The sequence below is a fragment of the Canis lupus genome, chromosome 37 (assembly GCF_003254725.2).
Source record: "Canis lupus dingo isolate Sandy chromosome 37, ASM325472v2, whole genome shotgun sequence".
In the NCBI taxonomy this organism is placed as follows: domain Eukaryota; kingdom Metazoa; phylum Chordata; class Mammalia; order Carnivora; family Canidae; genus Canis; species Canis lupus.
The window spans coordinates 2,496,595-2,524,213 of NC_064279.1; the positions used below are offsets into that span (position 1 = coordinate 2,496,595).

At 46.0% G+C, this 27,619-nt stretch overlaps 1 protein-coding gene and 1 long non-coding RNA gene across 9 annotated transcripts; one reads left to right on the forward strand and one right to left on the reverse strand.

The window, feature by feature from the left end:
• Window positions 1-392: 392 nt before the first annotated feature.
• LOC112656510 (uncharacterized) lies at window positions 393-5,565 on the reverse strand. The gene is made up of 3 exons (XR_003134363.2): window positions 5,178-5,565; window positions 4,529-4,631; window positions 393-689 (listed from the first exon to the last, which is right to left on the reverse strand). It is a non-coding gene; the product is annotated as an uncharacterized LOC112656510 (long non-coding RNA).
• A 1,122-nt stretch (window positions 5,566-6,687) lies between these two features.
• Window positions 6,688-16,721, forward strand: NABP1 (nucleic acid binding protein 1). Of its 8 annotated transcripts, none has more exons than XM_025441706.3 (8): window positions 6,694-7,229; window positions 7,543-7,681; window positions 10,618-10,689; window positions 12,353-12,428; window positions 12,870-12,936; window positions 14,131-14,262; window positions 14,452-14,514; window positions 16,516-16,721. In XM_025441706.3, the coding sequence occupies exons 1-8, from the start codon at window positions 7,139-7,141 to the stop codon at window positions 16,650-16,652; spliced, it is 777 nt and encodes a 258-aa protein (XP_025297491.1). In that variant the 5' UTR covers window positions 6,694-7,138; the 3' UTR covers window positions 16,653-16,721. The 8 variants fall into 8 exon arrangements, 5 of the variants coding, with proteins under 5 accessions (XP_025297496.1, XP_025297491.1, XP_025297495.1 ...); XR_003134301.3 differs by having other exon boundaries at window positions 7,051-7,229; window positions 14,452-14,584; window positions 16,521-16,721; XR_003134300.3 differs by having other exon boundaries at window positions 7,053-7,229; window positions 14,452-14,584.
• The last annotated feature ends 10,898 nt before the right edge of the window (window positions 16,722-27,619 follow it).

Sequence of the window (27,619 nt, forward strand, 5' to 3'; positions counted from 1 at the left end):
GATGCCTGAGTGCCACCTTTAGAGACTCTGATTTAATTGGTTTTGACTGTTGTCCCCTTGCCATCATATCAGTAGCCTCTAATGATTATTACTGAGAGCTGTTAATTCATGAGCGGCTGTCGCGGTCCTCTCGTCCACATTTCTGGGACCATGTCATGTATGACCATACAAAGAGAAGGGGTTAGAGGACACTACCTGTAAGCGCTCTTCCAATGCAGATGCTCCATGTCCACTTGGAAAATGCTCTTGACTAGGGGTTTGTATGGAAGCAGTGGCTGTTTCTTCCAGGTGATTCATTGGTATATGTGTATGCTTGCATGTGTGAGAAGGCAGAGAAAGTAAGCTGTAGAGTGCTTTGAAATAAGAAAAGATCATTTATTTTTATCATAGAGAAGCCAAGAGAATAAATACATCTTCCATAAAGAGTCATCAAGCCCTCCAGCAGTGTGTGTCAGGCATGATGGTAGTTAGGGGAGCCTGTTACGGCTTCTGGTAGGGCTTCTGAGAACAGGAGACTAGGATTTTAAAATGCTCATGAGGGATCCCTGGGTGGCGCAGCGGTTTGGCGCTTGCCTTTGGCCCAGGGCGCGATCCTGGAGACCCGGGATCGAATCCCGCGTCGGGCTCCCGGTGCATGGAGCCTGCTTCTCCCTCTGCCTGTGTCTCTGCCTCTCTCTCTCACTGCATGCCTATCATAAATAAATAAAAAAATTTTTTTAAATGCTCATGAATGTACTTATTTATTTTTTTACACATGTCTTAGCCTATTTGGTCTGTTTTAACAGAATAGCATTGACTGGGTGACTTATAAACAACAGAAATTGATTTCTCGTAGCTTTGGAGACTGGGAAGTCAAAGAGTGAGGCATTGGCAGATTTGGTGTCTGGGAAGGGCCTGTTTCCTAGTTCACTGATGCCCGTCTTTGCTTCGTGTCCTCCCCCGGCAGAGGGGGTAGGGAGCGTGCTGGGGTCTCTTTCATAAGGGCACCCAGCCCATTCACGAGGGCTCCACCTTCTTATCTGAAGACCCTACCTCCAAATTCCACATTACACTGGGGATTATATTTCAATACAGGAATTTGGGGTGGCACTTGAACATTCCCTCTAGCTCAACATAGGACAATGAGGAACATCAGCAAACAGTGTGAGTAACTCTTTTTGAAGCGTCTATAAACAGTCAGTATGGAAAGCACTTCTGATCTACAGAACTTGGTCATCTCTCTTTGTATATGTGATTTGTAGCTTTTTTTTTTTTTAACAGAATATCCTTTTTTTTTTAAGATTTTATTTATTTATTCATGAGAGACAGAGAGAGAGAGAGGCAGAGACACAGGCAGAGAGAGAAGCAGGCTCCATGCAGGGAGCCTGACATGGGACTCGATCCCAAGACCCCAGGGTCATGCCCTGGGCTGAAGGCAGGCGCTAAACCACTGAGCCACCCAGGCGTCCCTAGCCTTTTCTATCATATCCCTTTAAGTATGAGGAGTATGAAGAGTGTGACACATACTCCAATTAGATAAATCTGCCAATAAAGAAATAATTTTGTTTAATGAATTCTGAATTAGTTCAGTTGCCAGTAATATTTTGTTTTCTCAGCTGAATAAACAATAAATCCAGGCAGCTAGTTAGATGAATGGTGCACTTGAAAGAAACTTTCTGGAACACAGAAACTAAAGTTGTTCACGCTATCATTAAAAAGATAATGTAGTTGCGCTGAATTAACCTACTTAGGGATGCATTTCCTCCCAAGAGAAACTACAAAGTTATTCCTCGCCAGCGGACCTCACTGCCCCCACCACAATTAGACATTAGGGATTAAATAACCTGGTGTTGCGCTGATCACTGTGAACTACAAAGCCTTCAAAAAAAAAAAAATCCAATTACCCACTTAGATAACCAGAGAAGTGTACTTTTAAAGGCAAAAGAACCTGTTTTATAAAAAAAGTTATTTCACGTAACATTTGGTTTTAAATCCCAGCTCTGGAACTTACTATAAAATGAGAAAATTCACTTATATTGTTAAATAATATATCAGTAAGTATAACGTGATTCTAAGGATAAAATGCTTGGCACATAGCAAATGCTCAGTGTTAGCATTTATCATTACAGGGATTATTTGTGCGGCTAAGTTGTAGATATTACTAAATATTACTTATGAGTCTTTTGATTAAATCTTTTTTTTAACGGTTTAATCTTAAGATTTTATTTATCTATTTGACACACACACAGAGAGAACAAGCAGAAGGGGCTGGCAGGTGGAGGGAGAGGGAGAAGCAGACTCCCCACCAAGCAGAGAGCCCATGGGACTCGGTGCCAGGACCTTGGGATCCTGACTCCAGCAGAAGGCAGATGCTTAACCAACCGAGCCACCCAGGTGCCCCCTAAGGTTAAATCTTTTTAAGAAGATTAAGAAAAGGCCATTTCTTTTGACCTCACCAAGTGTTACAAAGTAGATTACCTCTGTAATGTGAGAACACTGTAGTTCTGGTTAATTTTTTGTTAATTTCACTACACAAGATGCCTAGTTTTTAATTTTTTTTAAAGATTTTATTTATTCATGAGAGACACACAGAGAGAGAGATTGAGAGAGAGAGAGAGGCAGAGACACAGGCAGAGGGAGAAGCAGGCTCCATGCAGGGAGCCCGACGTGGGACTGGATTCCGGGTCTCCAGGGTCATGCCCTGGGCTGAGGGCGGCGCTAAACTGCTGAGCCACCCGGGTTGCCCAAGATGTCTAGTTTCAAACAGAACTTGGTCAGCTATAATATTGATGCTGTTAATAGCTGTTTTTTTTTTAAAGAATTTATTTATTTGATGGAGAGAGAGTACAAGTAGGCAGAGCAGCAGGCAGAGGGAGAGGGAGAAGCAGGCTCCTCGCTGAGCAGAGAGCCTGATGCAGCGCTTGATCCCGGCTCCTGGGATCACGAGCTGAGCCAAAGGCACATGCTTAACCGACTGAGCCACCCAGGTGCCCCAAGACGCTGTAATAGTCTTGAACAGATGCATAGTGTAACGAAAGTGAAAATGATTTTGATGATCCCGGAAACCAGGATGTGGTGATGAGCATGGGTGGCGGGCGGTGGCAAAATTGACAGAAAAACCTTCATCAGTGAGGGAACCAGAGGACCAGACCCTTATGTACAGGATTCTAACTCATACTGGGTCGCACTAAATCATCTTTACACAGGATACTGATGCTGAGATTCTGGCCATAAGCCTCTCATTATCGCAGAGATTTATGTCTGGTCTCTAAAAATGAGGAAGGCCTGAAGAACAGTAGGAGGAAGAAGACCATGAAGGAGGCCTGTGGATGTGTTAAGGAACCAGCAGTGTAATCATCATGACCTAAGCGGCTAGGTCTAGTGACCCGCCACCTCGGTTTATTTTCGCTGAATGGTATACTAGGAGCGATGATCTGAGTGGCAATAGCTTTTCTAGACATCTCCTTTTTCTTTCTACTAAGCACCACCTTTGTGAGTGACCGGGGTTAGCTGGAACCAACAGGTCTGGGTTGCGGAGTTCCTGCACTGTCCACACACTCGGCTGTCTTCAGTTTTGGTGACTGCGACGGCACTGGGTTGCAGTTTCCTTTCTGAGAACAGCTGAGTTAATGGGAAGGAAGTAGGTGTTTGGCTGGTTCTGTCCTGCGGGGTTAGCGCAGGGCTGGGTTGCTGAGCCTCAGCTTCTGCTTTTGTGGGCCTTGGTTTGCTAACTGGTTCCTCTTTATGCACGTTGGTAAAATCAGTCTGAGCGGCCCGAACTAATCCCTTTTCTGGGAACAAATGACTGAGAATGCAAGGAGTGGCTGACCTGCTTTATCCAAACTCTTGGCCACAACCGTGCTCAACATTCTTCATTGGTTTCCTATCTACTGCTAATCTTTTAAATATCTTGCTAAACCTTAAGAAAAAGGGGTGTGTGTCCGATTTAAATATTGCTTTTGTGAGAATGTTTTTGCCTGTGTTGAAGAATGTAGCTTTGGGGAAGATCTAAATGAAGCATCCATTACTGCTAGGTGATCTTGGTAGGATTAGAGCCTCTGATCTGAAGTTGGAGTCTTCGGAAGCCCTGAGGTTGGATGTGGTTCTGCCATTACCTGACATGTTTCATCATTTGTTTTATTTGAGGTTGAAATCATACGTATGATATTATTTGACACCGGTCTCCAACATTCCATTAAGGTCTTTGGCTTCCCAGGCCTCATTTGTCCAAGAAATGGAAGCTTCTGCTTCCTTAAGAATGTCTGGTCTCCCCTGCTAGTGCGACTGTCTCTGAAACCCTTCTCAGGTTCTAGGATATCTATGCCACTTCTTTGCAGATGTTTGGGAAGTGGTGGTTGACCTAAAAATAGTAAGAATCAAGAAAAAAAAAGAAGGCGGCTGCCATGCAAATATTCTCAGCTCTTTGCAACATTTCTGTTACCATCACAAACAGTTAATTAGATGATTCCTTAAAGTCCTACAGATATATCTTACCGCTAAAAAGTTCAGATCTACCACTACAATTTAAGTCTAAAAAACAAAAAATCACCTTTAAGCCGGAGGGCCCTAGGGGAGGGGGTGTCAAGATCGCCTAGATTCGAAACCCAGTTTGGCCATTCTCTAGCTACGTAGTCTCTGGTGAGCTGCATCATCTGTGAAGTGGGGATAAAAATTAGCAGTCACCATATAGGATTGATGAAACACGTGATCACAGTTCAAGCTACCATTGTTTTTCTCTTCCTTAACAATAAAAAAGGGGCAGCCCGGGTGGCTCAGTGGTTCAGCGCCGCCTTCAGCCCGGGGCGTGATCCTGGAGACCCGGGATCGAGTCCCACGTCGGGCTCCCTGCATGGAGCCTGCTTCTCCCTCTGCCTGGGTCTCTGCCTCTCTCTCTCCCTGTGTCTTTCATGAATAAATACATAAAATCTTAAAAATAAAAAGTAATAATAATAAAGAAGTGAGGGAACTACGTATTGAGTAGCTACTATTTTCTAGGCCCTGGTCAGGCAGTTTCTATCTCTGATCCTGTGTAATTGTCAGAGGCAAGCATTCTTTTATTTTCCAGATTATTACACTTAAGACTCCAAAGCTTCATCAAGTGTCCTAAGGATCACACCGTACGGAGTCCAAGTCCAGCTTTGTTTGTAAAGCACGTGCCCTTTTTCACTACCAGAGGTAAAGGCCTAAAAAAACTTTACTCATTTTTTTTCCCGGGCTTTAGTGTCTCAGGTTTCCCACTACTGTTACACGATGGATGAAACAAATGGATGGTGCCTGAAAAGGCCCAGATGAAGCCTCAACGCCGATTCCCAAGCGCGGGAAGCCAGGCTGAAAAGGCTGCAGAGTGTCTGCCGCCAAGTATCCACATTCTGGAAACGCCGGGACTACCGGGACCCCAGAAGGGCCAGGTGAGGCAAGGGCAAGGGTGAGGCGAGACGGGAGGAGGCCGGGTGGCACACAGGGAGCTACTCTGTGGACAGGATGGCTGGAGACACAAGTCCTCCAGGTCCCTGAAGACCCACAGCACACCCCGGAGGGGCCCCGGGGTGAACGGGGGGGCCCTAAGGTGAACGGGGGGGGCTCCGGGGTGAGCGGAGGGGCCCTAAGGTGAGCGGGGGGCCCCGGGGTGAACGGGGGGGCCCCGGGGTGAGCGGAGGGGCCCTAAGGTGAAGGGGGGGGCCCCGGGGTGAGCGGAGGGGCCCTAAGATGAACGGGGGGGCCCTAAGGTGAACGGGGGGGCCCCGGGGTGAACGGGGGGGCCCTAAGGTGAGCGGGGGGGCCCCGGGGTGAGCGGAGGGGCCCTAAGATGAACGGGGGGGCCCCGGGGTGAGCGGAGGGGCCCTAAGATGAACGGGGGGGCCCTAAGGTGAACGGGGGGGCCCCGGGGTGAACGGGGGGGCCCCGGGGTGAGCGGAGGGGCCCTAAGGTGAAGGGGGGGGCCCCGGGGTGAGCGGAGGGGCCCTAAGATGAACGGGGGGGCCCTAAGGTGAACGGGGGGGCCCCGGGGTGAACGGGGGGGCCCCGGGGTGAGCGGAGGGGCCCTAAGGTGAGCGGAGGGGCCCCGGGGTGAACGGGGGGGGCCCTAAGGTGAACGGGGGGGCCCCGGGGTGAGCGGAGGGCCCCAAGGTGAAGGGGGGGCCCCAAGGTGAACGGGGGGGGCTAAGGGGACGCCTTGGAGTCGGCCTTGACGGGAAGTTCCTCCCTAAGTTTCGCTCTGGCCCTAAAACTGCCCTAAAAATGTGTCCGTTACAAAACAATAAAACAGGCACAGGTCGGGCATGGGATAGGGCCCGGGAGGGACGCGGGGGGCGGGGTGACCTTCCCCGAGGAGGCGGCGGGGCGGGCGGCAGAGCCCTCGGGCCCGCGGCCCCGCCCCCGACGCACGGGCGCCGCCGCAGCTCCCCGCGAGCACCCACGGGGCCCAGACACGGCGACCGTCCCCTGCGAGGTTAGGGCGGCGGCCGGGCGGGGCGCAGGCGGGAGCGCGGGGGCAGCAGCGCCGGGGGCGGGGGCGGGGGCGGGGCGTGCGCGGGGGGCGGGGCGTGCGCGGGGGCGGGGGCGGGGCCGAGAGCCCCGAGGGAGCCCGAGGGGCGGGGCCCGCGCTGACAGCCGGGAGGGGCCGGGGCGGGCGTGCCGACGCCGCGTGACGTCACAAGGGGCGGGGCGGCCGGTGCGGGGCGGGCGGCGCGCGGGCGCGGCGGGCAGTCGCTGCTTGGGCGCCGGGTGCGCGGTTGCTGGGCGTGCGCCTCGGGCTCTCGGTGCCTGCCGGTCCGCTGCCGGTCCGCTGCCGGGCGCGCGTGTGCGCGGGGGTGCGCGGGGGTGCGCGGGGGTGCGCGGTCGTGTGTGCGCCCGGGGGCCCGGCCGTCCCCCCCGCGCCCGCTTCGCCTCCCCGCATCCGGAGGGCGGGCGCCTGCTCCCTCCAGGAGCGCGGTTCGCGGGCGACCTGCCTCGGCGTTCTTTTTTTTTTTCCTTTTAAACTTGTGAGCTCTTCTTTTCTCCCCCCCCCCCCCTTTTTTTTTCCTTCCTCTTTTTTTGGACTCGGTGCCGTCCGGGCCGGTCCCCCGGTGCCCGCCCCCCGCCCGCCCCCGGCCCCGGCCCCGGCCCCGGAGGGGAGCCCCGTCCCGCCCCCGCCCGCAGCCGCGGCCGCACCTGCCTCGATATGAATGGGGTCAGCGACCCGCCTCTCTTTATAAAAGACATTAAGCCCGGACTGAAAAACTTAAATGTCGTCTTTATTGTCCTGGAGATAGGTAAGTGGGGTCCGCAGCCCCGCCCTCCCCCGGCGCCGCGGCTGCGAGCTCCCCTCCCCCTCCCCTCCCCTCCCCTCCCCCTCCCCCTCCACGTGGCCCCGGCGCCCCCGCCGGGCTCGGATCCAGCCTGCGGCGAACCCCGGGGCTCGACCTCCTTCCGTCTTCCCGTCTTTCCGCCGCGCTCTGGTCCCGGAGGAGGAGTCAGAGCCTTTCTGGAAGTCCTCATCCTCCGGTGCACCCCTCCCCCCTCCTCCTCCCCCTCCCCCTCCCCATCCCTCCTCCCCCCCCCTTTGTGATTTTTAAATCTTCGCAGGACGCGTGACCAAAACCAAAGACGGCCACGAAGTGAGATCCTGCAAAGTAGCAGATAAAACGGGCAGCATCACGATCTCCGTGTGGGATGAGATCGGAGGGCTCATACAGCCCGGGGATATTATTCGGTTGACCAGAGGGTAGGTGTGCACCGGAGGGGGAGGGGGAGGGGGAGGGAGGGAGGAGGGGGAAGGAGGGGGGAGGGGGAGGGCTGCCTGAGTCACAGGGGGGAGGGGGAGGGGAGGAGGAGGGAAAGGGGGGGAGGGGGAGGAGAGGAGGGAGAGAGAAGGAAGGAAAGGGGAGGGGGAGGGGGAGGAAGGGGAAAGGGGAGGAGGGGGGAGGGAAGAAAGGAAAGGGGAGGGGAAGGAGGGGAGGGAAGAGGAGGGGGAGAGAAGGAAAAGGGAGGAGGAAGGAGGGGGAGGGGAGCGGAGGGGGGAGGGGAGCGGAGGGGGGGAGGGGAGAGGGAGGGAAGGAAGGGGAAAGGGGAGGAGGGGGGAGGGGAGGGCTGCCCTAGTCACAGGCCCGGGGCTCAGCTGCTCAGCTGCTGCGGGAACCTGGGCGAGGCCTGCATCTTTCCCCAGGGTGGGGGGCGGGGGGCGGGATGCTAACTTGGATCGAGGGATGTCCCCACCTTTGCCGGAAAGAGTGGTCAGCCTCCCTCAGGAATCCAACCCGCTGCCCCTCAGTTCACAAGTTAGATTATTAGACCCTGCTTTGGGTGGAAGGGTCTGGAAGGGGTGGAGTTTTTAAAACGTGGATAAAATTCACATAATCCATACTTTTTTTTTTTTTCCTCATGAGTTTTTAAGTTGACAGTACTTTTCCGACCTTTCCCCCTTTTTAGTGACTTTTGAAATCCTGCCCCTATTTTATTTAGTCAGCAAGGACGTAAGATTGTCATGGGACAGGTTAGCAGTTTTCGTGGTATGTCAGGTTTGTGCTCCCATGTAAAAAAAAGTTAAGAGGGGAAGTTTACGGTTACCTGGAAGATGCATTCTGAAAAAAAGATTTCCTGTGCCTACTGCTGTCAGGTCAGCATAGTGCAAAAACCAGGATGATGTGCAGAAAATGTTTGGCAGGAAGGTGTCAATGATACCTCCATCCAAAAGGGTCAGCTGGCAGATTGGCTTTTAAAAATAATTTAGGAAGAAAATAAATGGATAAATAATAATTGAGCACAGCCTTTTATTTTGTTGTTTGTTTGTTTTGATAGAGTTAGACTGCCTTTAAGATTTTACCAGATATTTAAAGTAGGAAGATAAAAGTCCAGAAAAGGGCCTCGAAATGGATTTTGGAAGTTCTGTGGCCAATAGACTTGTAATAAGTTACTGGTCGTAACTACAGGAAAAGTGGGTGGAGATTGATGTTGGCATGGTAAATAGAATCTCAGGGGCGTGTCGGCTTGCCCTGAATGGAGGAGGCTGGTTAGTTAGAGCCCTTTGGTAAGACCTTCCAGGCCTTGCAACATCTTCAGGAAGTGAGGCAGAGTATCATCAAAGAAGGAAGTGAGAGTCAGAACATAGACATTTTATTCTCCTTCAGTGACTCATTATGACACTGATTGTGTCTTTTAAACTTCCACATCTGTAGCTCACACAGAAGAGAATTCCTGCCTGTGAGGGTGTGGTGAGGATTAGTATAATTAAAGTTTTTTGGCTACCAAAGTATTTCTCGTTCCAGTGATTATAAGTATTTTATGCAGTGTACACAGCATCTCATTTCAAATATTTCATATTTTGTGGTCCTGGAAAATACATAGATGTGTCCATCAAAAAATCGGTGGAAAAACTAACATCAAGACACCCATATAGTGTATTTATAGGATTTTAAGGAAGGCAACTTAAAGGAAAACTCAAAACTAAAGAAACTCCACTATTTTGTAACTTTACCATGATCTTGAGATTATTACACTTCTGTAACTTCCATTTCTGTTAAATGGGAGTAATGATTACTTTATTAACTAAAATAACATCTAGCAGAGTCTGGCCTATTGTAGGTGCTTCAGTTGTGATCGTATCTGAGAAAAGTAGTTTTTGAAGAAAAGCATGCATCTAAATAATGGTAATTTGAATATTGATAGGTTTATCAGAAAACCCTGCTATCTATCGTTGATCTCATTCTGGAAACAAGTGCAAGTTAAATGTTTACTTGTACCTTGAAATTTTTTTCTCAACACGCATTAACATTTGTTAAAAGGTGAAATACCAGTGCATTATTTTTCTTCTAAGTCGCTTTTTGTGTAGCATAAGAGTGCTGGAGTCTCTAATAACCCTCACTAAAGGGAAATGTATAATGTGAAACTAACAAGTATTTATTGACTATAACTGTATTTCAACAATATTTAGTTATAATTTATCATTCTAAGATACAAAGTTACCATAGTAGTGGTGTAGAGAACCACTGAAAACCAAACCACAGACTGATTTTACAATGTTTATTAACTTATTTTTTTAAACAGTTTTGTGTGGAGGAATATGTAACAATGCTGTCTGCATTCAGGGTTGATCAGAGTAAATAATCTGTTCAGCCAAGTTGATGCTAAAAGTTGCAGATTTGGAAAGACAGAGATTTGTGATTGGTTTTTTTTAGGCCCTGGATTTAATTTTACCAAGTTTTCAGTAGCTTGTGAATCCTGTGTGGTTTATGGAGGCAAAGGAAAAACTATTATATTGATAATTGAGTAGACCAAGTAAATGAGTATAAAAGTAAATAAACAGTGTTAATTTTATGTATTTTGTAACTGAAAAATAATTTCTGCTTGACTCTCTACAACTGAAAGTTCTTTTGTTAATTGACTAAAGATGCGGTCTTTGGAGTATAACAATGCTTGCTTTGCAAAAAGACTCTTTTCTAGGGTTAGATATAGTTTAGATAATTGTGTGAACATATGGCAGTGGTTTTCTTTGTACTGTTTTTTTGTAAGTAACAGGTTGATCAAAATTAATTCTATTTGATTTACTACCGTAGACACAGAGTTTGATCTCTGCCTATACCCAATACAAAAAATAAGCATAATTTTACTTACGTAGAGGGAATTTATGTATTTCTACAGAACGGATGTTTCTTTTCTTTCTAGGTATGCATCCATGTGGAAAGGGTGTTTGACACTTTATACTGGAAGGGGTGGAGAACTTCAGAAAATTGGGGAGTAAGTATTAAAATGCAATTTCCTATCGCAATTGAATAAATCACATATCTACAGAATAACTGGTAGGTATAAACTGTAAACCTCGTAGCTTTGCTTGACTGGTAAACTGAATGCCTTCAGCCCCTTCACTGTAAAAGCAGCTTTCCACGTATGTACCAGTTGAACAGCCATCCATATTGTTTCCTGTGGTTGAGAATATCCGTTTTCCCTGGCAGAGAGCGTTAAGTCCTACTTGAGACGATCCCCAGCGGGGCCTTTTCTGGAGGCACTGGCAACATGGCATCTTCCAAGTGTCACAGTGCCATTTTTAAATAGGTTCTGTTTTCTAGTGAATTGCCAAAGAAGAAGAAGCTACATAAGAAGCTAAGTTTCAGGCCAATAGTTTAAAATTTCTTTTTTCATTTATGGATGAATATGTACTCATGGTAAAAGGACTTGCAGTGATGACAATTGAAGTCCTGTATTTATCCACAGTCTAGGTACCGTACAGGCAGCCACAATGCGAGCTTCCATACACTACTACCCTGACTTGGAGGAACCATCCTCTCTAAGGGTATAAAGGTAATTCAGCCTCCATATTAGCCTAGACATTTGGGATGTATTCATAAAGTACTGTGTTGGCAGCAAGCCAAATCATTAGTCCATTCTGTTCGGTTAATGCGTAGATATCTACTTAATGCCATCAAATTGGAGGATATTTAAAGAGAGAAGCCACACATGGCACCAAAAAAGAAAAAAAAATGCTGTTCCACACTGCAGGAATAAAATTCTTATTTGGAAAAGATAAGCAATCCTGCTAGCTTTTAAAGCTCAGAAACTGGTAACACTTTGCTCTTGCTAGGAGGAAAACTAGAATTTACTTATGTTTGTTATTAGAGTAGTGTTAGAGCAATGTGTTATGAATGCTCTTAGCAACGGTATCATCAAAAGATTTATGGTTTTTTCCTGACCTTTGTGTATACAGAAGTATTTATAATAGAGGTCAATTTTGTGAAGAACCTTTGGAGGTCACTCAATTCTTAGTGACTTTGACTTTGTCAGCATCAGTCTAGGATTTACCAAAAGTAATTTTAATTTCTTATTTATGGGGCAAGGAGCTAAGTAAATGTTGATGTGTAATGTTAATATATGCCATTGTCAACTTTAAAGAAGCCTTGGTATCAACTGTTGTCTTAATAGCCACATGTCTTTCTATATACCTGCGGAATCCACTCTTAACCTTGGATGATTATCTTTGCAGATTCACAGTGATTGGTCAAAGAGGGACTGGATGAGAGTGGTGTGAATGGATCAGTGCAAATCCATCACCACTACTGGAAAAAACACTCTGGAACCCTAAACATGGTTCAGTGGCATCAGCCTATGTGGAAAAAACAGCACAGAGTTGTGTTTCTGTGTCCTTGATCTTTGACATGATTTATTTTTTGTAGTACAGAAGCACTAAAATTAGAGCGTATTGTATATTGTAGGCAGTTGAATACTTTCGAGTACTTTGTTTTTATGGGACATAGCATTTAGGATGTTTTTGTTGGATAGTTAGCATGTTGCTTTTTAGCTAATTTGTATGATACCTAAATTCTTCATTCCTGTAAGTTATGCATGTTGTATAAAGAAAGGTTGATTATTTTAGGAGTCATTTAACTTGAGCTTTATTTTCTTTCAGATTTTGTATGGTTTATTCAGAAGTGCCAAATTTCAGTGAACCCAACCCAGACTATCGAGGACAACAGAGCAGAGGGGTAATTAATCCAAATGTATAGTCTATTTTTATGATTAGGCTGATTTTGACTGGGTACTATAATTCCCCGACTAGGTGTCCAACCTTGTCATACCCAAAGTATAATGAAGACAGTTTTTAAAAAAAAATCTTTAGAAAGTCATTTTCATTCTGTGTATTTTGTGAGTCTATGTTTGTGTTTTTAGTATCTCATTTTAAACATATGTGCTGTTGAGCACTTCGAGGAGTAGAGAGTAACATCAGGAAAACACATTAAGATCTAACAAAAACTATGAAAGGCTTGAGAAACTTTCCTAAGTAGTAACATTGAATGGACTTGGATAAATCTTCTAAAAATTTGTTTAGAAAAAACCTTAACAATTAAAGAATGGATACAACATGTTATTATAATAATTTTTTTTTATAATTCTTCAATTGGTTAAATTAAAAACATATTTTTTAGGCACACAATGAACAGAAGAGTAATTCCATGAATAATAATATGGGTACAGGTACATTTGGACCAGTGGGTAAGATTTTTTTTTTTTTTTTTGCATATTTGTGATCAGGTGTTAACAATTACGTGAATGTATCTTATGAAAGATTTAGAAGAAAACAATTTAGGCATAAATTAGCACTAAAAGGGAGCTACTGGTAAACAAGGAATTCCCAAGTAACTGATTTTCTAGATACTAGATAGCAGATATTCTCTAGCTACTTTATTGAGCACATTCTTTATTTTTTATACATTTATTTGTTTAAATTCCAGTGTAGTTAACATACAGTATTTTATTAGTACATGTACAGTAGTGATTCAACAATTCCATGTATTACTCAGTGCTCACCAAGATAAGTGTACTGTTAATCCCCTTCACCTATTTCACCCATCCCCCCCATCCACCTCCCGGAGCACATTCTATATTTAAACAGTGGCTTATAATAAGAAATCTGTTTTAGAGATGCATAATAGGTTTTCCATTGATTTCTTTTAACAAAACTTCTGTAATCTAGTGATTATTTATAAAAGATGCAGAGTTACTGGTTACTTTGGCACACCAAAAGCCTTTTATCTTTAGATTAATAGCTCACCTTAAATTTTCACATGTTGGTAGCTGCCTCTTTCAAAGTTTGGCCTTTACCCCTCAAATACTCTCAAATGTCACGTCAATGGTTCTTAACAGCTGTGTTAAAGGTCTTCTTGAAGTTTTTATTCGTAAATAACTGAGGAAGGGTCTTTGGGATTGGAGTTTGAGAGTGGCTGAAGCTTTTATTTGAACTGATGGCTGCATGTTTTGGCACAGCTGGTGGGAAACTTTGTTGTTTTTCCTTTGAAAAGTTAGAATTATACTGTCCATCTTGAAACTTTATTAACCATATTTGAACCCAATGCCAGTGTTCATGCGCCATTTTACCCATTTTCCTTTTTCCTTTTACGGTATAGGCAATGCATTACCTATGTTTTTCTCCTCTACTAATTTCTCATTCTGTTGCTCAAACTGCTCTGTTTCTCTCTCCTTATTAGTACAGCATCAAGTCAATATATTTACAGTAATCGTTCATTTGGAAAAACCTAGAGCCCACATTGAATTTTTCCCCAGGAGCTTAAAAATAAAGGCATTTGTTTTTTCTAATACTACTTGTAAGCATGTGTTAGAACTTCAAGTAGGTGTACTTCTATAGATCCGTGTCTGTAAATGGTGATGAATTTTTATATTCTTTTTTAGGAAATGGGGTTCAAAGTGGCCCAGAATCAAGGGGATGCCAATTTTCATATGCTGGTAGAAGCAATGGCCGGGGACCTACAAATCCACAGCTACAAGGAACTGCTAATAATCAGACAGTCATGACCACAATAAGTAATGGCAGGGACCCTCGGAGAGCCTTTAAAAGATGACCTATGCCAAATATTCCCATGTAGTTTTTAAACTACGTGCCCTACTTGAACACTTATTGCACTTTTATTTATCGTTAACTGTGAAAACTATGTCCTTTATCAGTTTCCTTTTTGTTTTTCATTTGTTAACAAGAGTGGTTTGTTTTTATAGCAAAACTGTTAAGCTGCTCAAGTCTCCTGTTGAAGAATTTGAAGAATGGGAACACTCTGAAAAGTAGGGGCATTTATTTTTAGAGCAAAAAGATCCGTGGTTATCCTCTAAAAAACATGCACCCATTTCATGGGTGAGTTCCTTAAGACGTCAGCATTATAGCCTCTATGAGTCTATTTTCCATATACATTTTATAATATTTAAAATAAGGCTTAGTGGGAGATGTTCTTTCGTCTTAAATTCAGGTATTGCCAACTAAAGCAATAACCACCAACAAAACCCACAAAAACCCAGTCAATGCTAACAGCAGTTTTTGAGTGTGTGTGACTCCAGGAGTGACCGACTTCTTCATTGATTGAGTGACTGCCATTAAGATTTTCCAAGGACTGAATCATTCTAAACTCTTGTTTAATTACCAAAAAAAAAAAAATATATATATATATATATATATATTCTTTATCAGAATTACGGAATAGAATGAGAACTGTATTATAACAAGTAATTTTTATAAGAAAGCTGCATTTATTTTAGGGTAGTCCTGTTAATATTTGTTAGCAACTTTGTGCATTACACTGAAGGGAAGTTTAAAACTGAGGCCTTGAATATTTATTTTTTGAAACTACCGTGTCAAATATTAACGTTTAATTTGAGGGAGTTAAAAAGTCATAATAAACATTGATCTGATTATTTAAAAAAAAAAACAAAACCATGGTAGCTAAAGATGAAGGCAATTCAAATTGAATTCATGTAGAAAATATGCAGTCATAAGTTAGAGAGTCCTGGGTACTCGCAGAAACACATCCTGGAGTGAAAATCCTAGGTACTTAAGCTTATTTGAAGAGTGTCTGTATGTATGTGCGTGTTGTCAAAGTTTCTGAACACAATTCACAAAGCCTTATCAGCAAAAGTTAAATGGCTCTCTCTAAGAAGTGAATACAGCTTTATTCAGAAATGTAAAGGTAGAGTTTATTTATGTGTTGTAAATGGTCCCCAGTTCCACTTTTTACTGCAGAGTGGAAAACTGATAAATTTTTCCTTTGTTAAAAACTCAGTTCTTCAATATTATCTCTTGAATAAAACTTGCATTAATGTTAACGGACCTACCTTATTTTTGCTCTTTCATTGATTTACAATGGAGAGCCAGTACATTTTCCTGTAGTTGTAGTGATTGCTTCATCCTGGCGACTGCTTTTAGCTCTGGATTTGTCGCTTTTTGACCCTACCTTAAGTCACAAAATAAGTAGCTTCTGTTTTCTAAAAACTCCACAGCCTTTGGATATGAAAGTTTGTGCCATAATATTTGTTCTAAATCAGTGTATTGAACAATTTCCGTACAGTGGAGAGTTAAGGGATAGGTGATGAGTAAAGCCAAGGAGCTTATTCATGGTTCATAGTACTTTGGTACCTGGGGTTTATATGTTCTAGAAAGCAGTGTTCCCTTTATTTTTAACTCATGATTATAGTTAATTTGGTTTAATGACTAGTATTCTTTTTAAGATATTTACAAAATTACAGATATTTGGAGTAAAAAATACTTAAAATGAGTATATAATTTTTTCTTTAAATCTAAGTAGAGGTAGGAGCAATAACAATGTAAGTTATTTGTGGGAGAATATAATATTCAAGATGATATCAAAAGAAAGAAATTTGGGGTTTCAGAAAAGTCAACTATCAGGGATTGTTGGCTTCCAGTCCTGGCCCATCATCTCCTAACCTGTGATGTCAGACAAATTATTACACTTAGAATCTCTGTAAGCCTTAAGTTGCGCAACTGTAAAAACAAGTAAGTAATATCCCTTTAGAGAGTTACTAAAGATTTTCCATGTAAGTGATGAGAATGATTTCTGGCACATAATAGGCAGTCAGATGTTAGTCGTCTGGTCCTATCTCAAGAACAGAAAAAAATGGCAACATTAGGTGTGGAAATACTGTTACCCTTCAACATGTTGAGATTAAATAGAGAACGATCTAAGCTATTATTTTGTAATTGTAATTTGCCTCAGTAATTTAATCTTGTTGTTCTGTGCTCTTTATCATTTATTAACAAATCTCTTTTTTCTTAAGGGAAGCCTCCAAAACCAAAGCAAAGTGAATTACAGTCCATAATGAATATTTGCCCTACCAGTCTGCTTGGACGGTACTCATCAAGAAGAGGAAGAAAGTTTTCTACCTTCCTCTTTTCCTGGTGCTTTGACCTGTGAATTTTTAAATGTCTAAACACCTACCAAAAACAAAAACCATGTAGTCTAGAAATACACAGCCTGCTAGGATTGGGTCCCGTTTCATTTCTGCAAAGACACTTCGGAAGTGATTTGAAGTCTCATCAGCCCGCTGGCCCCTCCTCTCTGGGCCAACTTTTTGGGTAGTGGCTACAATACAGAAACGGGAAGATGAACTCCTAAATCCAGAGGATGATGTGTAATATTGAGGGTTGCAGCGCACATTCCCATAGGCATTTACCCAGGGTTTCCTGTAGTTTACTACCTCTTTTTTTTTTTTTGCTTTTTTTCCTATAGGTTTTTTTAGTAATCTGCTTTAACTTTGAAGACCGTTTTAACTTGATGCCCTGAATGTTTTTAGTACTGAGTCCTTGTCACTTGTGTTATCATTTAATATTTTAAAAGAACATTTAATTCTGGGTTGAGTAATAATGCTAAAAGGATGATGCTGAGAACAAATAAATGTGGGGTTAATATAAAGTTATGATTATGAGAACATTTAAAGTATAGGAAGCTGGTTAACTGGCCCTATACAGTGTTCTCAGAAGTACAAATTGACTGTTTTATGACAGTCTGAAGACACAATGGCACTTTTAAGTCCATATAGGTCTGGCATTCTAGTTCTAGAAATGACTTCCCTTTTTTGTTATGAAAGTGATTACTGTTTGCTCCAGGCAACTTAGGGCTCCCCTGTGACTCTTAAGATCCTTAAGACAGCAAACCCTGAAAACCATATGAAAGCAGAATCAACATGGAGCACTTGCCCAGCCTCAGTCTGTTTTGCCTCTAGGCTTTTTCTTGGGATTACTTGCCCTACGATGGCTTTTATAGAAATGTATTATTCTTTAATCCTATCTGATGAAAGTCTTAACATTTCTGGTAGAAAAGAGAGTTACAGTTCTCTAGTAGGGGCTATGGGAGGGGTAAAGGCAGATGTACTTGGCTGTGGTGAAAACCAGGCTTCAGCCAATGATTAGATGTTAGGGTAAGGACACTCCCACGTTTCACAAGGTAGTTGTAATGATTAACAGTTCAGGTATACTTCTGAGGAAATCTAATTGTGACCTTTGGAAAACAGCACTGTCGTGAATGCTACGTTGTTAGGTCCCAAGGGAGAAGCTTAGGAAAATATTTTACTTTCCAGGCATATTCAGCTTTTCTCCAAATTCATTGAAGTTAAAAAAACAAATTCATTGAAGAACCAAATCACTCCAGGTTTCTGAGCTAAAAGGGTCAATGTTTCTCAAAGCATAGGTCACAAACTAAGAGACTAGGGGAAATCAAGTCCAGACCGTCCCCCAATAAGCCATTCACTTAGCACTTTTCTCCTTAAGAACACGAGGCCCAAAGATGTTCCTAAGGGCTCTTTGCCACTGTAAGATGGTAGCAAAGTGAACGTTTTAACAAGTTGGACTCGTAGACCTGTAAGCCTTTTGGAAAGGTCTTGAAAAGTAACCCACAACTAGTACGGCTCCACAAGTTTAGTATATGTGCTGCCGAAGTGAGCACAACTCCACAAGTTTTAAGACCATGCCGACCCAAGGCCGCCAACCCAAGGCTGCAGTGGACTCCGGTGTCTTGAGAGGCCACCTTCACACCACAGTCCTCAACATGACAGAGACCAGATCAGCTGAAGGATCTGGCATGCCTTTAGAAGCCAGTCTTTTTAACTATTTCCAACCAGAAGTCCAGCACCTTTTTGTTTGACTCCACTGAAATCTTTTGAGTGGAAAAGTTCAGTTTCTTGTCCATCTGTTGGATATGTTGAGTGAAACGGACATAGTGGTTTCTAAGCCACTTCTGTGAGATTTCCCTCAGGAACCCGTTGGAGGTACGAGTTGCTGCTCTTCTCTATCAGAAGGATTTTTTTAAAGTGTGGGTCTTGGTAGAGCAGCACTTGAAATAATGGCCTTGAGGATTTTTGTCTCCTGCCCTTGATACCTTCCCCAACACAAATAACTTGAAAGGCCTATACAATTTCTTTGTGAGGCTAGACTCTACCAAAGTTCCGTTTTATAAAACATGGAGAAATTGTAGTTCGATGCTTCCAAAGGGCAGAGCTGAGTAAAACAGGGTAGTCTTGAGTATGGCCTCTGGGTGTGAGCTGTGTTTAATTTTGAATTAGGTTCAAGCAGAAATTTCAAATTATGAGAATACTAAAATCAGATCGTCTACAGTGCAGCCCCCTAACTTCATTTGGGCCTATATCAAAAGGCTTTTTTCAACCTAGGTTTCTGTTAAGCTTTTTTGAGAATAGATTTTATTAGTGCTTATCTCAGCAAATATACTTTGATAGCATCTTCAACTCTCTCTTGCCCCCAGAGCATTCCTCAGTCCCCTACTATATTTGTGCAGAGAGGCTGGCCAAAGTGAAAAGTAGTGGTGTTGGGGGCATGATGAGCATTCCTAGGAGTGCCTAATAGAAGCCACCACCTAGAGATCTCAGTCTTGTTCTGTACGCAGCTAAATATTCACTAGTGATCTGCAAGGCATCACTTGGTAGCTATGGTGGCTGGTCTTCTAGGTTTCAAATAAAACCCTAGTAGGAGAGGAAGACCTCTGACCTAGGTCCTAGGACTAAGCAAAAATAAAATCAGTAGTCGGCTCGGCTAGTGCCATCTACTGGGTGATTATAGTTTCTGCAGCTGAGGAATCTGGCTCAACACGTGGGCGAAAGGTTTTCAAGGTTTCTTTATTCCATTGGCTAAGAATTTCTGATGGCCTCATGGTACAGATCACTAGGGAGTAGTTGAGCCATCTAGTTCTAATTTATGAACCAGCAACACCCTGACATCAAAAGTAAGTTCCCCTCAGTTAAACGGGCTTATTAAACCCCGAACTGCCCCCAAAGCTATAGAAAATATGGAAAAGTTTACCAAACTTTGCGTTCTTATTACATTTGTCAACAATACTGGTAGGGAGTGTAAACTTAAAAATACTTTTTTGGTGGGTGGTGTTTTGGTGTTTTGGTAAAAACAGCTGAAGTAGAACATGAAACTGCCTTTATTTGTAAAACCCTAGCCAAATGACTACGCTGTTCTTGTAGGGATGTTAACTTTGCAGGACGTAACTTGTTTTAAATTTCCGTGACGATGTGCGTTAGTGAAAAATAGTCTTGAGCTGAGTGATCTTGGTTTGAGTCCTAGATCTGTTTACCGGCTCCATGACCGTGAGCCTTGTTATGAAACGAAGATGATGGGGCTCTGAGGACTGTGTGAGCCAGTGTGCAAAACACAACCATATCAAGGGCTCAGCAAACATTAACTGCTCTCCATGAGCAGTGGAAATAGGCGACTACTGATGATTTTTCTCATGCCTTGAGAAGACAATCCTATTTGACATCTGAAATCTTAGGCAACTTGTATCTGTTATTGCAGTTAAGTTGTTTTTGTTTTTGTTTTGGAGATTTTATTTATTCAGGAGACAGAGAGGCGAAGACCCAGGCAGAGGGAAAAGCAGGCTCCATGCAGGGAGCCCGACGCGGGACTCGATCCCAGGATCCCGGGGTCATGCCCTGAGGCAAAGGCAGATGCTCAACCCCTGAGCCCCCCCAGGCACCAGAGGTTGGGTTTCTCCTGGTGCGTGTATGTGTGTGTGCAAACAGCCAAGCCTTTGCACCCTCCTCTGGGCGCAGAGTCCGCAGGCAGGCAGCTGCGACGGCCCCGGGGCAGGGGGTCTTGGCAAAGGCCTGCCCTGCAGCTGTACTTCCTGTGCTGCTTTTCCGTTCACCTTTGCCCAGAGGCCGGGGCACGTGGGCCAGGGCTGGCGCAGAGGGGAGGTCAGTGGGCCCCAAGCCCCAGGAGGAAGCCCGCCTTCCCAGTGACAGCGCCCAGGGGTGTTTGCTCCTCAGCACTGAGTAACCTCGCAACATGTTATTAAGAAAAATCTCGAACATACAGTGATGTTGAGCGAATTTCAGAGTAGACCTTCGTGCATTCACCACTTAGACTTTCTTCTTCCCGTGTGACTGTTTCATCGCCTCCGTGGCGTTCACCCACCCACTCCTCATAGGTCTCGTGAGCACGTCTGGTGCAGCAGCTCATTGGCCAGAGACCCCTGCAGTGTCCTGGGTGCACCTGTGGCCTTTATGGGCTGCCTGTGCCTGGGAGCCTGAACCCCTCAGGGCACAAGAACAGGGCCACCTGGCAGCAACTGTTCCCCTGCGCTTTCCCAAGTCACCCCCCAAGGCCCAGGGACAGTAGACTCTCCTGATCTTTAAAAAACCATCTTTAACCAAAGGGGGACGTTTTGTAAGTGCCAAGGTCAGATCTAGATTTCCTGGCCGAGTTCAAGAGCTCCAGTGATGCCGGACACAGCCGAACCCAGGCTCACACATCCCAAAAATGTAATCCTAAGACCTTGGTTGTTTTTTTTTTAATTGTTTTGTTTGTTTTATCCTGTCCTCTTATTTCAATTTAACTCCAGCTCTGCCCTTAGTATTCCCCTCCCCCCCCAAGATTTCCACTGGTGTCCTAGACTCTCGGGACTGAAACTGCTGAGCGGGTACCGGCTGGGCGGGAGCACCTGCGGCCCGAGGACTGGGGCATGGGCGGCGCCAGCCGATGTGGGCAGCCTCTGGCAGCTCGTGACAAGTAGCAGGTGCAGGGGGTGCACTGAGGGCCAGAGCTACAAGATTCTCGGGGTGTACTCGGTGCCAGGAGTGGAAGGGAAGGGAACCCCTGGAACTCCAGTGTTTTCAGATCTGGTGCTCAGCTCTTCAGCAGATCTGGATTCTAAAAACTTAATTTTTTTAAGAGCTGAGCTGTCTCAAGTGCCCTCTCTGCTCCTTAGCATTTTGCCATTTCAGAGTTAGGGATCCAGAGTTGGCCCCGCTCAAGAATGCGTCAGCTCCTCGCCCAACAAAGACTCCGCTACTCAATGTGCAGCAAAGCATCCCTGAATGAGACCTATGATCATGGGTTTCTCCTCCAGCTTATTTCTGTATTCATGTGTGGGTGCCCACGCGTGACCTATGTTAATCACGGCCAGCAGCACCATTTCTGCGTCAAGCTCCACATTTTCCAATCTTAGATCTTTTCCTTTCTTCATCACTTGGTGCTTAAGGATCCTCGACTCTGCTGCTTTAATTGGCTCCCTGTCATTTATTGAGTAGTTACTATGTGCCAGCACTATGCTAGCGAGTCCCCTAGGTTCTCTCACTGAATCAACCTGGGAGGGAGGTTTTGCTAGCTTTGTGTTACAGATAGGGACTAAGTTTTAGAAGGATTTAAAAAAAAAAAGATTTAGAAGAATTGAGTAATTTACTTGATCTCACACTACTAGAAATTGAGAGTCCCACACACCAAAGCCTGTACTTTTTTTTTTTTTTTTAAGATTTTATTTATTCATGAGACAGAGACACAGAGAGACAGAGAGGCAGAGACACAGGCAGGGGGAGAAGCAGGCTCCACGCTCAATCCCGGGACCCCGGGGTCACGGCCTGGGCCGAAGGCGGTGCTGAACCGCTGAGCCCCCCAGGCCGCCCTAAAGCCTGTACTTTTAACCAGTTATTTTTGTGGAAGCTTGGAAGCTGCTGCTGACTCACTGGACGCTGCCGGGCAGGAGCTGGAGTTTGCTTTGGTTTTAAAAGGGAGAGCAGGTGCACCTATACGCTAGCAAAGGGGAAGATGGAGACTAGAAATACAGAATTTGACTAATTCATGTTGTTACCTAGGATTAGTCCTATTTTAAATGTGAACTGAATGCAGACCCGATTGAAGACATTTAGTCTATGACATAGATAGGTCCTATCTCGCCTGCCCCAACCCCTGCAAATACTAGAAAACCATGGATGAATCCCCCTGTTATTTGGTAATAAAGCCTTCTAATAATGGCTCAAAATCCAGAAACATTAGAAGAAAAGATTGGTTCATTTGACTCCCTTTGCATAGTTAGAAGATAAAGTGTGGAGACAAACTGTGAAAAATATTTGTAATTTATATCCCTGAAAAAGGGCTTGTATTCCTGATAAAACAAAACAAAACAAAACAAACAAAAAAAACCTTGTAGAAGTGGAGCCAACCACTCTGGAAAAACGGACAAAAAAATATAAGCAGTTCACACACACACAAAATTCAAAGGGCCCCTGAGCACATGAAAGGAATGGAGTGTTTGACCTCACAATGAGAGAGACAGACTAAAATGCCATTGAGATACCATTCCTCACTTTTTCATTGGCAAAAATAGAAGAGTGTGAAAACGTGCCCTTGGTGTGATACCATGAGAAACAGACACTTTCATTCCTAGTTTGAGGGAATGCAAACTTTAATTTCTAGGGTTAAGGGCGGGATTTGGCGATTTTACATTTTTTGTCGTGACTGCCAGGCCTGCCCGGGCCGTCTGGCCCTCGGCCCCGCCGCGGCGGCTGCTGCTGGAGGCCCTGCCCATCTGCACGGCCGTTGGGTGGGCTCGGGTGGGCTCCTCTTCCCAGGGGCGGTGGGGTCGTGCCCCAGGACGGCAGCAAACTTCATGCAAAGAGAAAACTGAGAAGCACTTGGGCCTTGGGGCTTGCTCCCCTCTGAGGTGCTGGGGACCCTGAGCGTGCCAGGAGGACGTGAGCGCTTGATGGGGGGGTGGGGGCCCCTCGAGGCAGCGGGGCCAAGTACCTGCCAGGCTCCCTGCACGTCACAGTCTATCTTGGGCCGTCCAGCTCCACCGAGTTGACCGCTGACTTCCGTCCCCGGAGTGAGGGCAGCAGAGGGAAGGGGGCTGAACCCCGCCAAGCCCGCTGGGCCGCACAGGCCTGGTTGATAGCGATGTTGCTCTAGGCCACCGAGTCTTGCGCTGGCGCGCCCCGCGTGACCAGAGCTAACTGACACGATGCTGGAGATACTCGGGCAAAAACGTAAAAAGGCATTTACTGAAGCATCGCCTGAGCTGGAAGTGTGCAAGCTGGAAGTGTGCAAGCGAGCCCCGGCCACCAGTTCCCGAGCGGCCGACTAGAGGACGCGCAGTCACTCGGGGCTGCTAAGCAGCTGCAGCAGAAACCCGTCCGCGCGTCCCTGAAGTGATCTTTAGAATATATTAAGTGAAAAGACGCTTAAAACCGCGTCCGGCTCGGTGGGCAGACGCCCGCGGCGCCGGGCTCAGGTGCCCGCAGGGGCCAGGCAGGCAGCCGGCTCCCTCCTGGACAGCGGATCCAGGAGGGTCCACGCCACGCCCTGGAGCCAAAGATGCGGAGCCCGCGCCCGTCCTCAAGTGGCTACAGAGGAAACCCCAGGCTGTCTGTGATGTGCTTCAAAACGATTCTGTGGCTGGGGGTCCAGAGGAAGCACGGTTTTCTGTTTTAGAGATTTTATTCATTCAGGAGAGAGGCTGGGGGATCGTGACCTGAGCCGAGGACAGGCGCTGAACCGACGGAGCCCCCCAGGAGGCCCCAGAAAGTGACATGGTGAAAACCACAAAACAGCAACCAGACCACCCGATTGGGCTGTGTAAATCGTGAAGCGGGCTCTGGTCTTACGCGGCCGCCCGTGCCAGGTGCCCGTTACAGGTGGCACCTGGCGCCCGGGCATTGTGCAACCTGCCCCCCCACATTGTGCACACCTCCCCCCCCAACGTTGTGCACACCTCCCCCCACGTTGTGCACACCCGCCCCTCCATGTTGTGCACACTTCTCCCCCACGTTGTGCACACCTGCTCTTCCCACGTTGTGCACACCTGCCCTCCCCACATTGTGCTCCCCTGCCTTGGAGCACGCACACATCCACAGCAGCCTGTGCCCCTCGCCCGCACGGCCAGGTCACCCCCTCCGCCCCCCCCGTGTGTGTCCTGGCCTCTGCGTTGCAAGGGTCCGTCCTCTGGCTTTCAGCGGGGCCGTATCTTTGCCTGGAGGTAGAAGAGGCTCCCGGGAAGGGACCGGAGCCGGCTGGCCGCTGGGGCCTAGCACCTGGGCTGTGACCTGGCCCGATGTGAGTGCTTCAAGGGCAGCACTAGGTGCTGGGACAGGGGGAGGAAGGTCCTGGGGGGAGCGGGTCTGGGCCTGTGGAATTGGACCCGGAGCAAAGCCATAGTCACCAGGTCACCAGGTCACCAGGTGGAGGACCCCCCACCCCCACGCCAGCAGCGCAGCAGGTGCTCCAGGCAGGTAGCCTTGGCGCAGCAGCGGGTGCCCCAGATCCCAGCCCAAGAGCTGTGACCCCCTAAGGGGCCGACACATGAACCGGGTCCCCCGGGCCACTCTGTTGGGGACCTGTGTTCACCCTCCTGCCCTTCAGCTCTCAGCTGGCCATCAAGGGGCTTGCAACTGGTAGATGTGCCTGCTGGTTCAGGGCACGGCGGGGGCGGGGGGGGCAGGTGCACATGCAGACGGGGTGGGCCTTGGGCTGGGGGCGCTCCTCATGCTCTCTGTCGGCTGGGGGAGCACTTCTCGGGGAGCCAGGGCCTGCACCAGCCCTCCAGGGCCTGCTACGCTCCATACTGGCTTCTCTGGCCCGAAGTTTTCCTCTGGCTTCAGATTATCCTCTACAGTCAGCCTGGAAGTGCGTGACTTCACAAAAGTGGCTTCAAATACACGTAAGTGAAACACATTAATTAGGCTTTTAAAACTGTAACTTGGGGGATCCCTGGGGGGCTCAGCGGTTTGGCACCCGCCTTCAGCCCAGGACGTGACCCTGGGGTCCTGGGATCGAGTCCCGCGTCAAGCTCCCTGCAGGGAGCCTGCTTCTCCCTCTGCCTGGGTCTCTGCCTTTCTCTCTCTCTCTCTCTCTCTCTCTGTGTCTCTCGTGAATAAATAAATAAATTCTTAAAAAAATAAAATAAAACTGTAACTTGTCTTAATAACTGTGGGTGATTTCAGCCTCCTGCGGGGCCTAAGTGTGAGCTTCTCGCCCTTCCTGTTTCATTTGCCTTAGACTTTAGAATGTTAATGCCACTGATTTTTTTAAAATAAGAAAGTACATTGGAAGATTTCCTCCACACTTTTCAGGAACAGTTTAGAAGAAAATTAGTTTTCTCAGAGAAGTCTGTTTTAGGTGATTTCCGCACAAACCTCCTAAAGCAAAATCAATAGGCAACGAAGCCCTGCAGCCCTTGCTGTGGGTTGCTCGCTCTATGAGATCGGGTCCCCTGTCCTACCCATGTCCTTTCCCTACATCTGTGCAGCCAGGTGCCCACTGGGAAAGCAAATGTAAAAATGTCTTCCTGCACGATCATTTCCCTCTTGCTTCTATCTCCTGCTTCCCCCCACCACCACCACCGCCAACCCCCTGCTTCCAGAAGTTTTGCAAAGCTGCATGGTATTTGTGTTTTTTTTTTAAACTTTACAGGAAGGACGGAGAGAAAGTCAATTCATCAGAATAATTGGCTGCTTTTCCTGATTATAGAGGATGGAGAGAAAAAGAGATTAGCAAGCAGGGCTCTATTCTCCACTGCTTAATTCTCACCTCTATCCTCCATCCTTCAGAAGGCGGTCAGGACGACGTCTGTTCCCCAGGAGGCTGACCTGACCAGTGAGTGGGCTGCCTGCCCAGGGGGCTGGTCCTTCTTTGCTCCAAATGAGCTTGGGTCCGGTTCTGAATCCTGCCACTGGCAGGTCATGTCTACCAGCTTCTCTTTTTCTTTCTTCCACAATCACACACAAAGGCTTGCTTCAAGCTTCTAGGAATTAATAAAGGAAGAGACAAACATTAGACTCCCAAGATTCTAATTAACTTTGATGTGGATTTCTGTGCAAAGTTGGATGAGTCACTGATTTTTAATAAATGGGAGAGAAAATCTTAAAGATTAATGTAATAGCTGAGAACACAAGAGCTAGAACTTTGATGCTTGCTTAATTCTTTCTCCCAACCCTCATCATTTGGAGAAAAAAAAATATCAAAGGCTTTAAGAAAGTGGGGAAAGACAAGGCGATTATGTAAATTAAAAGTTCACAGGACTAAATCATTATTCTGGTTCAAATAAACCTCTCCTTCATGTACTTTTCAGGAGTGTTTTAGGGTTATATTTGCTGAGGATACATTCCTGGGGATAATGGGAAATGGAGGCATGGTGAAAAAGAGACTGATTAGAAACTGATCTTTCTAGGTATTACAAGAGGTTGAAAAAAGAAAAAAAAAATAGCAAAATCCGAGGTCTATAAACACAAACTTGATTCAGTTGGTTAAGCATCTGACTTCAGCCGAGGTCAGGATCTCAAGATCCTGGGATGGAGCCCTGAATGGGGCTCCGGGCTCCAGGGAATCTGCTTCTCCCTCTCCCCCTGCTCATGTGTTCTCCCTCTCTTTCTTTCTCTCTCATGTAAATAAATAAAATCTTCGAAAAATACATAAATGAAATGTAAAAAAGTAACAGCAGCGTAGTGACTGCTTGTCCCTCCCTCTCCCTTCTGCTCCAGCTCTCTCTCCTTCTCTCTCAAATAAATAAAATCTATCAATAAATAAATACATACATAAATTAAAAAGTAACAACAGCATGTTAGTGATATATATCCTTTGAGCTCCCCTACTCCCACCCAGTCCAGGCAAAATGGCAGAAACCCAGACTAGTATGTCTACTTCTCCAGCCTTCCTTACTAGCAGCCAAAACTCTTTAACAGCTTCAGCTCTTGCTGCCCTCCCCCTCTCTGGCCCTGATTTGGGGACTGGCTGAGGATGAGGGTTTCTAACTGCTAAAGGAAGCGTCTTAGTCTGGGGCTCAGTGGTTAAAACCAGCAGCCCGTGGGCTCCCAGGCCACTCACTTTCCCATCTGATGGAATGTTCCAGTGTTGAGATCATCAAGGTTAAATAATTTAGCCTAAAGCTGCCTTTGGCCCGAGAGCCGGCAGCTACAATATATAAAGATGTATTCTGAGTGGTTGTACAGAGTAAATACTCAATTTTTTTCCCTAAATGATAAACTGACGTGGTGATAGATATAAAACAACGCACAAGGCCTCACTGTGTTTGATTAACCTTGACTGTGGATGCGTTTGCAGTTCAGGCAGCTGGTTTAAACACACTTGTAATTTCAC